The sequence below is a fragment of the Osmerus eperlanus genome, chromosome 13 (assembly GCF_963692335.1).
Source record: "Osmerus eperlanus chromosome 13, fOsmEpe2.1, whole genome shotgun sequence".
NCBI lineage: Eukaryota > Metazoa > Chordata > Actinopteri > Osmeriformes > Osmeridae > Osmerus > Osmerus eperlanus.
The window spans coordinates 12284320-12296903 of NC_085030.1; the positions used below are offsets into that span (position 1 = coordinate 12284320).

General features: G+C 42.5%; 1 protein-coding gene across 1 annotated transcript in view; it reads right to left on the bottom strand.

The window, feature by feature from the left end:
• Nucleotides 1-9230: 9230 nt before the first annotated feature.
• The window catches only part of aff2 (AF4/FMR2 family, member 2), a 93245-nt gene continuing 89891 nt past the window's right edge, over nucleotides 9231-12584 (bottom strand). Inside the window, 2 exon segments of the mRNA XM_062476929.1 lie at nucleotides 9231-10061; nucleotides 11004-11236. Of these exon segments, the coding sequence (XP_062332913.1) occupies nucleotides 9940-10061; nucleotides 11004-11236 (355 nt within the window). The 3' untranslated portion in view covers nucleotides 9231-9939.

Genomic DNA, 12584 nt, shown 5'->3' on the forward strand with positions numbered 1-12584 from the left:
GTGTGAGAGGGGGTTAAAGGCCAACCTCTCTCTCAGCAGCCAGAGAGAAAGTAGAGGGCTTGTCAGGGGTCAACTGCATCACTTCTGATTTGTGAACAGCATCTGTTCCAATATCTGTTTATCTCCAATAACTCCAGATAGCTGACCTGGTTCCACCACCTACATACGTCTGTTAAGGTCAGTACGTAATCTGTTGATTCTTTAGACAGGGCGATCAGCATTCAAGAACTGAACAAACTCTAATTATGGAATCTGTGTTACAGGGGAGGGGGGGTAAAAGTGGAGGTTGTGCCAGCGGCTTTGATTGGCTGAGACATAAATGATGTCTCCACATCTGGAATAGTTTGGCCAATAAATAACAAGCGAAGGCTCATACATCATCTGCTTCCTCCCAATCTGGTGCTCCTATCGTGCCGAGGAGGAAAAGAGAAAATAAATTCTTATTACAACCCCGGAAAGCCACGGCAGACACTGTCACATATGGTGGCTGTGATTCCTAGTGTGTGTGTGTGTGTGTGTGGGGGGAGGGTTGTGTGTGTTGTGGTAAGGTTCGAGTAGAAAGCTGGTCTTCGTCAAACGGAGAGCAGGGTGATAAAAACCAGTCCGCCGCCATTTCCGCGAATGGCTCGTTGTTACCACGGCAGCACTGTGATGTATGAAGACAGGCCCTGCACCTGACAGACTGACTGCTACGCAGGGCGCATGGCAACACTTCCTGGAGACGGTTTCTGACAAGCTCAGTTTCCACAGGGCAGCCAAACACCACGCAGGGGAATATTCTGACAACTAAATCTTGCAAGGGGACTACTAGAGGGATACTTGTTGAACATGGGTCTGCAACCAGGGATTTAAGCATTTTCACTCATCTGGAGTGATTTTTTTTTTATATTTAAAAAGGTTACAAAACATTTTACACAAATCTCATTCTGTGTGAGACAATGAGGGGGATCATAGGGAAACCCATTTGCTTGCAAACGAAAATATTTACATAAAAGAAACAGCATTTCCATCATTAAGTTGGACATAAAGACAGAAGCTCACTCTGACAAGCTTTGACATCAAGACATCGTTTTAGTCAATGGCCAGAGGCGGAGCTAGACTTTCAGTGCAGTGGGGGCGGAGCTTCATCATGGGGCCCTCTGCTACCAAGTCATTTTAAAATTAAAACCGTAAAAAAAACGGTAAAATATCTGATGAATGCATATGTTATAATGTGTCACTTGTTCAACCAAGTAAGCCTATATGTCAAATAAGACACAAAGAAAAGCCACATTTGTTGACAAGTTTGTATTGACGAACAAAGAAAACAGTTTGCCAGTCAAATAAAATATTTTCAACACCACGGACAGCAACAGCTGATTGACAGCGATGGTGCTGAACAGGCCAAGTGCGCTCAATCAGTGCCCCAGTATTTCTTACAATTTTGTTGTCTGCTTAACGATCCTCCAGAACAAATACATCTAACAAAGCTATACACATATCCCTTATTAAATCTTCATCCTCCTCCTTCATGGTGGAAAATGTGCCAACCACTTTGTCCATGTCAATATGTAGGCTATGTCCCGCTCCAGACACAGAAAGGTGAGATTTGACAGTCATCCATGCACGAACGCAAGTAGCGTTAGGCTATGTAATGAGACGTAGACGGCTGAAACTTCGTTCGGCACTGAATGTAGCGTTTTGTTGCCTGGCAATTGTTATTGTTGTGCTGGTTTACCATAGCCATGAGTTAAGTGACTGTTACGTAATTTACGTTTGATAAAAAGAGCTGGATTAACGGAATGTGGTAGCGCGAGATCAGAAGCCGTAGTTACCTTATTTCAGCTAATTATTTGCATTGTGTCACTTAGCGAGGGCCCCTTTCTCGTAACGTGACGCAAGATCGGCGGCGTTTGGGGGCCCCATGACTGGCACGGGACCCTGGGGCGGCCACACCCATGCACCCACGCTATCTCCTTATCTAACCTGTTAGTGTGCAGCTTGGGAGAAATAAAGCGTGTTGGCAATGGAACGAGAATTCAGCTGACAACATACATTAGCATATTTACATGGATGATCTTAATAGGACAAACACTTTATCATCCAATACGAAACCTGCACGGGTAAAGAGGCTTGACAATCAGTCTGATTGCTGGGCTTGGAGAACATGCCAGTCAGATGGAGATACAGGGGAATTAAATGGAGTTGTCTCTGCTTCAGGAGCAGGTGGGCATCTAACAAGCAGCCAATTACAGCCCTGCAAAAATGTGATGCGTCGCTCTCGCCAGGAAATATATTCTTAATCAAGAATCATTCAATTAAGAAGTTGACAAAGAACCACCAGCCCCACTGCGCTGTAAACTGACGTGAATGAAAAATCACATTCAAACTAATGATAAGAGTTCAAGAGTAACTGTCTATTCGAAAACGACCACTTTGGAAATATCATCAGCGAGTATAAGTGGGTTCCTTAATCTTAACAGTTGAATAGTTACAATCAAAGTGTAGTCATGATTCACAGTAGTACTTAAGTTATAAAGATCTATTGTTCTAAAATGGCTCACAGGAGGGTAATTTTGGAAAAGATAGGGGAAGCATATAATCTTTGAATATACCTCATCATTTTCAGAGTGCCGTTTTCAATCAGTGAAATGTTCTGTTCCCAAAGGTTTAAGAAATCTTCAGAAAGAGAAATGTGTGGATTCATTCCAAGGTAGAATCTACATGTACTGAAGTAGCCTATTACTCCAACCAATCCCAATTTGTAACCATAGACAATAAGGACCTCTTAGTCATAATGCTTTAAACAAGGCTACTTCATAACAAGAATAGTTCCAAACCACCTGCCCTAAAAATGAACAAATAAAATGTCTCTCCCTCATCTTGGTCAGTCTTGGGGGCAGCATAACAACAGCAGTTGTCAAGGTTTTCTCGAGGTTGAGTCTGTCCAGCGCGGCACGTGGTCTATCGCTTGTCTTCCTTCTTCCTTGTCTCCCTTCTTCTCTCTCCTCAAAGCTACCTGGCTGCCTATAGTTTAAATGAATATAGTGAGCCTATAGTGAAAACTGGCGGGGGAGAAAAGGGGGATGCACACAGAAACTAATATATAATACTAATAATGGTCATAAATTCAAAATAAGCAAAATATGTCACACCAGTGACCTCATTAAATGTTTGCCTATGTAGCCCCATGTAGGGTTGGCCTACAAGTCCCCCCGGTTGGGAAACACACTGATCTACTTCACACATATTTGTTCAGTCTTCTAAAGGTGGTGTAATTACACATAATATGTGCAATCGTTCAACCTGCCATTTAGCATGTACCAAGTCTCCTCTCAAGTTTCCTGAGGAAAATATCCCTCATTTCATTTCACAAATGGTTAGAGTCACTCCATTAATGAGATGCGTTGACTTATCAATTTGCGTGAGTAACCTGCAGACATCGAAGCCGAAGCTGTTGAAAAATTACCTTGATGGCTCGCCATGCCACACGAATCTATCTTAGAGATGATTTTATTGCATGGTTACCTTAGGCAATTAAATCTATAAATCTTAGCTGTCAGTGGCTTGGCTCTGTGCCAGAAACTGTTGGGAAACAGCGACGGTAAATAAAAAGCTTCTTCCCACCTCGTTTGGGAAATTATTTAGTAGGTGGGAGAGCTGTCCCGGTGTGAATGACTTTCACTTAGACCAGCTTGAAGACTACCAAGCACATACTGATACACAGTAGCCTACATCCACACACACATGCACACACACACTAAGCCCTTCCAATGCTAGGGGTACCTCATAAATGAATAAGGCTTGCTGGAGCATGCAAATTGTTCCTGTGATTAATAAATAAGGGACCATTGGCTCCATAAGGATGGTTGTAATGGTGTCACATAAGGAGCAGTGACCACAGGCTAACTCAGATGGAAATGTCTAATGTCTGTGATTACAAGGCTTTATTATACAACAGGGCCTTAAGTGTGTGTGTGTGTCAGATCCCCTGAATCCATCAGTTTAACAAGAAAACATCCTTAAGGTCCAGGGAGGTCAATGCTCTAACAACAAGTAATACATATTCTACATGTAAATAAAATAAAATACATAAAATACAATACAGTAGGTGCTTACAGTCTTACCAGTATAGTAAAGTGCAGGTTACTGGAAGGGGTTGCTCTTCAAATGAGTGTATTTTTGGCTACAGTGGTGCTGGCTTTGTAAGATAAAATATGCATGCAAACAAATGATGAATACAAAAATGGGATTACAATTATGAATCAGAGTGAGAAGCGTGTACTTCATACCATTTGTATTTTATTTTATACAGAGACATTAAACATTTAAAAACAACAGAACTATCCTTCGATTTTTGTTCATTACATATAACAATTTTATTATAAAATAACCATACAATAGGCAAAAATAATGAGAATAAAAAAATGGCAGAACTTGTGCAACACATTTGAAATACAAAGCTAACCAGGCAGGAAGATTCTTTGATACATACAACGTATTCTTCATGAATCTTTACAATGATACGTTCATAAATCCATAGCATAACAGTTACCCTGCTTGGTAAAAAGAAATTAATCTAACTAAAAATCTACAGCATGCCCCAACTATCGTTAGACATCGTCTGTTCTTAGCATTTTTTTAATTAACAACATTGTCCATTTTAAACATTTGTTGAGAGAAAATGCTGCTCATGGGGATATCCTGCTCTATCCCAATGCAATAGCAGTTAGTATCTTTCAACATTGTGTAGGAATGGGTAGGTAGCGTTGAAGCGTTTCAATAAAGCTGGAGCCTTTCGAGGAACTGTCTTTCGGTAAACATATGGCTATTAGCATTGTTGTCTATCTTTGCTAATTTGAGTCATTGCTTTTGATATTCATTTAAACGATTCATTTTACAATGCTGAATTTCACAGTTTTTTAAACATATCTGAAACTTTTCTAGAACGAACCATGATTGTACAGTCTAAAACAACATTGTAGCAGTTCTAAGGCTCAAACAATGGAGATTGATCTTTGGAAATCACTCTACAAACTTTTTTTTGTTCCACAAAATATTTGGCCAACTGAAGTACTGTTCTACCTCAGAATTATTGAATATCGCTTTCAGAAATACAGCTGTATCAAAAGCAAATCATTTTCCTCCAAATGTTAAGAGCATTTGAAAAATGTATGGCTGTAAATTGCAGTTTGTTGTTTTACATTACTGGAAGCACAGCCATGTTTTGTAAATGCCTTTTTTTCCTGTTACAACCCATATTGTACCATAGCTGACTCAAACTGTACACTTGACTCATAGTCAAATCTCATAGTCTCTCTTCACAAAAGGGAAGTGGTGGACCTAATAGGGAGACAAGTCACAATGGGTGACCTAGGAAGGACTCTGACATACAGAGGTCACACAGGAAGAAGTTTGGAGGGAAAGGGTTTGTTGTCCCCTTAGCAACGGTCCCAGGGCTGTCTTAAATACTCCCAACAAGCATCATTCCTCTGTCTCTTTCCTAAAACCACTGTTCTAACGTTTGGATAAGTCACAACTGTATAAAGGAGGCACATGCTTTCAGATTAGCCCCATATCAAAAATGGTCACTACCGTCCTACAATATATTGTGTGTCAGACAAAAATGTATCATGTTACATTACATAATATATATGATAGCGTATGCCAGAAATTACCAGATGATTTGGTACAGCTGGTGTAATTTTGCAGGTTTCAAGCCAGCATGGCTATTCTATGACAACAGTACATTAGAGAACCGATGCAAATTGGTTTGCGCCAGTTTAAGGCACAACAATAAAATAAAGTGGTATGTCCAAAACAGTTCACATTTTCTGCGTACTGCCTGCAACTATGTAACAGTTGTACCTACTAAAAGCACAAAGTAAAAGTACGTGGTTAAGGATGTATCTTAAATCTGAGTGTTCCACAGAAAAAGGAAGGATGCTTTTTCAGGAGTATACAAACTCAACCTTTCTGCCATGTCAGTTTGACCCCAACCACTGTCACGGTTAAGATAAGGATTTATGGCCCTAAATCAGTCCCTAAGGAGGATAACATTCCCCTGGAGAACACAAGACACTGTCAGAGATGGAAGGCTGAAGATGTGTGCAAAATCACAGCTCCGCAGTAGACTTGACCAGTCAAGACCATTGACTTGATATTTACAAAATGTAGCTACTTGAATTGAGTGTTCGAATTGATCTTGGGTGGGTTCCCAAGGTAGAAGGTGAGTTAGGTGGTGGATATCACTGATAACACAGGACCCCCACCAGCACATGTGTGTCTCTTATAGGGGTCCCCTAACTTGAATCGGGGGTCCGGGACCTCACCCCCCCAGGCCCCTCAATTTAAACACTGACTGCATCTCTACTGTACAGTTGAATTTGCATGTGTTCTGCTTTGGCTCGGCCAGACGTCATGGTATTATTTCCACTCTGGTACAATGGTGCATATCAACAGCTGAAATAAAACCTGTATTAAGTATATGAAAGCATTGAAAGACTTGGACTTGCATGTACCAAACAATTTGCGAGTTTTGGGTCTCTTCCAGTAGTATCACTGCACAGTTGCAATATAGTACTTGACCCAGGTCTGAAGAACATACACTATGGATCATTCTGTACATTATAAACAGATAATAGATCTTTGAATGATAAGTGTTATGCATTTTCTTAATGCATGTTAAGATACATTGCTCAAACACACACACATATGCTGAAGGAGGGTGTGACCTATTTATGATGATGTCATGTTCCACCTGCTGACTTTGATGTACAGAATGTCAGCAGTTGATAAACCAGGGGTCAAAAGGTCAGGGCTCTATGTTTCCTACTCCGCACCACAACAGTCCATTCAGTTAATCAATTTATGGAAATTACGTTCAATCAACGACAAAGCAGGCATTCCCAATAATTAGCATGTGATTTGTGATGCGTTTCCACAACTACACAGTCCTAGCGATGCCAATCACACCTCATCTTCACTGGTACCCTACCCACATTTTGCATTCATGTTGTTTGACAAGGACCACACGCAACACGTGTTGTGGCAGGCAGCAAGCTATAGCTGGCCTAATTATCCAACTGCTATATGAATCAGGGAGGGTCTGTAATTGACCCGTGTGTTGTGGTCTCGTGGGTGTTAACAGACAGTTATATCCATCGTTTCTTGTCATAGCACATTGGGAAAAGGAGAGCCTGTGCTGGCCATTAGCAAGAGATCGTTAGTCATTATACTTGTTGTGGCTGAATGCTGTGACAGTGCAACACGCCTATTAAATGACATGACAGTGTGTAATGGTAAGACTTGCTGCCAATAAATAAATCTTGTTCAAGCGTACACCCGATTTGTCAAATTTTCTTTCTATGGCAAGTTGGAGTCTTGGCTTAGACCAGAGAACTAGCATCTACCAATGTCCAAAAAACACATTTTCAATAGGTGATTAAAAATGTTCAAAGGGGTAAAGCGGCCCTCAACACAGGCACTTACTGTTAGGTGGGAGATAATTACCCTGAAGGAAATACATCCTTTGAAAATGTGCACTGCATGCAAGCATAGCTGTGCACTTTGGGCTACCACTAAGAGGAATGAGAAGATGAATGGCATTCTGAATTAATTCCGAAACATTTTCTTTTGAAATCTTTTGATCTTTGATTTTACCAGAATTGTGATGGCCTAATGTAATAGATGTTTTTTTTGTTTTTTGTTTTTAACAAATTCACAAAATTTTGGGGGGCTGAAATGTTTCAAACAATTACAACTAATTATGCATCAATTAATAATATTTTCAATAACTGTAGGCCTTGATAAACTCAAACTTGATTTGAGGCTGCAGTATAACATTCAGCCATTTAGAGGCTCATTGATTGATAAATATTATTTTATTAAGCCAATTTATTGAGATCCCTCCAAGAGATAGTTGATGACCATAATAGCTGCCAAGAACCCACATTTCTGTGAACACAGACTCATATGGTTACACACACAAACACATAGTTGGGAGAAGCTGCATAACTCCCTGGCTGGCAGTTTGGGACATTTTGACAGTGAATGTTCATTTGCATAAAGACAATAAACACTTCTATTTAGTTTTAACACCTATTCTTGATTGTGATACAACACTGAAGTGTTAAAAAAAATGCTAGTCAGAGACACATCATGGACAACCTCAGTTTCATTGTATCGCTTCTCAGTCATGGTTTTCCCCCAAGTGATTTAAGTTTGGCTAGGACCTCTTACACGTTTCCACTAATCTAAAAGATTTTAAATTTTCATTTGGGTAGTTGGTTGCTCTACAGTTCCACAGTTCCAAAAAACAACACCTAATAACGTTACATGTAAAAATGATTAATGAGTCAAACATCAAGTGATTCTTACAATCCAGTTTTTTTTTTTTGTCAGATATTGGTTTGTTCTGTTTTCAGTTTTTTTGGGACACTCCAAAATATGTAATTGGTTTGTTGACCTCATTTTATTAGGTAGAAACTCCTTTAAAAAGTATTTAACAAGAAGGAAACACTGAATGTGCATTAAATGCCTCTCTCTGTACTGTCAGTGCCTTTCTTGCCCAAACAAAAGTATTTGGGGGCGAATATTGCAGAGCGGTTTGAAGTTCTAATCTTAGGTCATGTTAAATATCTCAGAACAACCCATATTTACGATCATCATCATCAAAACAGCGATGGTTAGAAATTTGATACAAGTCAGTCACACATTTGCAATTTTAAAGCCAAGCCTGGTATCAGAATTGCCAGTAAAAAGTACATGAGTAAATCGTGGTTTTACGAAAAAAATCTAATATACCAATATGGTATGGAAAAATCATTTAGATTCATTCTTGTTCTTAAATATAGACTCTTAATAATTTTCACTGGATCCAGAGGCACTTTGTATATTCAGAGTGAAAATCCTATTTCACATACATCCTCATTGTCTCACATACACATTCAGCAATGGTAAAATGGTGAATGGAAACACTTGGACCATGCAAAAGCACACAATCCCACTCCCCCCCCACACACACACAGCCTCAAGTCCTCTCACATTTACATGAAAATACTTACAAAGAAAACAAGCTCCAAAACAAGTCCAACACACGCCTTCCTAGAAATCAGTGTGTGTATAGTACAACAAATCTTGTTCGAACGATCAGGCCAATTTCAAATACACTGACAATTAGATGTACAACTAAGCACAGAACACAGATGGCCTTTTAGATGTTATCACCTACGGATTAAGTGTTCCCAGTGTGAACATACACAAATGAACCCGCCCATATTTATTATCAAAGAGTTGTGATCTACACACACCACAGCAGGTAGGTGGGATGAGAAATCAGAAACCTAACCCTCAGAAGCAATAACAGAAGTTTCCAGATTACCAGTTTGTAGTTTTTGTCGGTATGGTTGGTTGTTGAACAAATTCAGTTAAAACAGGAAAGTTATTGGATTTCACCATGTGGCGCATGACTTGGTGAGAGATCCTACCTCCAACAGACCTGGGCAAGTCAGCCTTGGGTCCTTTACTGTGAAGGAGGTTGTGACCATCAGAACGGAGGACAAGGTCAGTAGGGAGAACAGGGGACGCAGACACAGAGCTGATGGTGAACTTGAAGGAAACTGGAGACCTTTGATGTTCTGATGTGTTGTGGGGAAATACTGACTTACTGGGTATGGGGGTATTTGGGTCAGAAGGTAGGGAGATGCTGGCTGGTAAGTGGGTTGTGGTTGAACAGAAGAGATGCTGGTGGAGGTAGCGATGGATGTGAGACAGTGGCAGGTCCAGTTGCACTGTGGTCCCAAGCCCGGGACTAGTCCAGCCTCAAGCCAAATCCTAGGTTCAAACTCCAATCACAGGCCCTGGCTTCAGTTCTCATCCCAGACCATAATCCCAAACTCAGACCCAAACCTAGTCCTAGCTCCAGTCCAAGGCCCAGTCCCAGGTCCTAGTCGACCGGCACTATAAAAGGTGAGCCTCGATCCTGAGCCAGTGAAGTCCTTGTCTGATGTAGCGCACCAGGTCAGTCATGCTGCTCAGCTGGCTCAGAGGCTCCAGCACTGAGTCCAACTCCTCAAAGAATTCTTCCGGAGGAAAGAGAGGGAAAGAGGAACACAAAGATAACAACAGCATGAGTCTACTTGTACGGTTGAGAGCTATGCAGTAAAGGTAATGTGTCCAAATGTGTGTGCTTGAATACACTTTGTGTATTTGTGTCTCTCTCTCTTTGTGTGTGTATATGTGTGTGTGAAAGAGATGGGGAGGTGAGTGTATGTCTGTGTGCCTGCAGGTGTATTAGTGAGACTAACATTTCTACAAGACATGATAACAGGTCACACTCATTTCAGTCTTTTCTCCATTTTCCTTTTCTCTGTCAGAAGAAAACACACATTAACAGTGGATTTAAAAGACGCAGCGTAGCAGTAGCCAGTGCACCTGTGTGCTTGCATCCTGTGTGTGTGTGTGTGTGTGTGAATTGAGCGGCCCATCTGGACACAGAGTCATAACTCGAGCCGTTCCTGTCTCATTTCCACCAAAGACTATGTCACAGAGGGCAGGTTGGGCCCATTAGGAGATCAGCCAGAGAGGAGGAGAGGTGGAAGAGGGCATCACAGCAGCTGTTAATGGGCTAGCTAGCTTCTTCTTGAAGCTGCCAGAGGTCCCTCTCTCTCTCCCTCACACACACACACACACACACACACACACACACACACACACACACACACACACACACACACACACACACATGCATTCACACACACTAAGTGGACTTTAATCTACAAAGCCACAACTACAAAGGAAATGGACATGAATGTACACACATACATTAAACCCACAAGGGTAAAGACACCTTGGCTTCCCATGGCCTGCATGTCATTCCAGTGTTGGTGATATGCTGACGTGACTGATTTATGTGTGTTTAGGTTATGTGTGTGTGTGTGTGATTTATGTGTGTTTAGGTTACGTGTGTGTGTGTGTGTGTGTGTGTGTGTGTGTGTATGTGGGGAGAGCCTCCATCACTCTACCATGGCTCTCGGCGGCCAGTCTCTCTGCGGTGTCCCAGTGTTCGTAGCTGCGGAGGATGTTGTTGGTGATGTTGACGTGGCTGGCCGCCATGTGGTGGATCCTCTGGGGGATGGCCACGCTGCCGGAGGGGGCGGAGCCCGTCTGGCCGGACGCGCCGCCGCCGCCGCCGCTACTGCAGACGGAGCTGACCGGAGACGGACTCAGAGACAGGGGCGACGGGGTGCCGGTACTCCTGGAATGAGATCCCACATGAAAGGTTAAACACGGTTTGTTGTTTTTTTGTCTGCCGATAGTGTTGTTTGTTCACCGGATATCACCTTCTAGAATGAATGGGAATTGACAGCAATGTATAATCTCAGACATAGTCTGTATACTGTATACCTCAGTTGGATGTCCAGAAAACCGTGAATGAACAACACCTTTGAAGCGTAGAATGAACAGAATGGGCACTGTATCCTATTTTATAGAAAATTCACACATGAATGAAGGCGTTTTGTAACTTGTAGCCAAGGCCTGTGAGGTTGGGAAAATTGTGATAGTGAAACCTGCGCATATAAATGTAAATAGACCAATTAGTTTACAGCTGGCGGCATTACTGTTTGAGCTAAGACTCTTTTTTGTAGTTTTACATGAAACCAATCCATGTCCTCTAGTCGGATTTAAAAACACTCTTTAGTGGGCCTAATCATTAACACTGATCTGGCCTGTATAAACTGCAGTGAACTGGAAGGTATTTTTAGTCCGACAATTCTGGCCTCGTTCTCTGTCAGCTCTCCTCGGCCATCAATCAGCTGACGTATTCATCAGTCTGTTAGCTCCGGACGCAAACGACCGGGCTTGGGGTCCTGTAATTCGCTGCGAGATTGAGCGGCTCGCCTCTTCGCCCCGTGAAGTGAAATGATGTTCCCTGTCAACACCCCCTGCTCTCACTCCTCCCCCCTCTCTCTCTTTATTTCTCTCTTTCTCTTCTGCCCGCAGAGGTTTCCCTCAAATAAACAAAGGCTCCAGGAAAAAGGAGGGGGGGAAAAGGAGATTGATGATTGTCAAGGAGAGAACAAACAAACAGGAGGAAGGATGTCAGAGAGAAGAGGTGCAGTCGGAAATCATGTTAATCAGAGCTCCATTGGGTATCGGGGACCCAGCCGACAAGGTAAAGGAGGGATTAGGGAGCCCTGTGTGGGGTTAGCGTGGCTTGGGTGGACCCTGGAAAGGGCTGGAGGAGAGGGTGGATAGCAGGAGGTCGTGTTGATCAGAGCTCCAGCAGGAAGGGGAGCTAGCTTGGCAGGGTAAAGGGGGGATTAGGGAGCCCTGTCTGGGGTTAGCATGGCAGGGAAAAGGCCCTGGAGAAGACTGGAGGAGGCTGGGGAAAGCTGTTAAAGCCTTGAGAGTGGAAAGTTAGGGGGGCTAGGGAGGGCTACGGTGGATGTTGAGAGGCTGGGAAAAGGCTGGAGAAGCCATGGATATGAGGCTAATTGGTTTTGACAGCTCCTCACACAGTCGAACAGCAGGCCTGGGCCGGGCTAAGGCTGTGAGGGCTGAGGAGGAGCTAACCCTGGCCTTACACCAGACAGGCTGGAGGA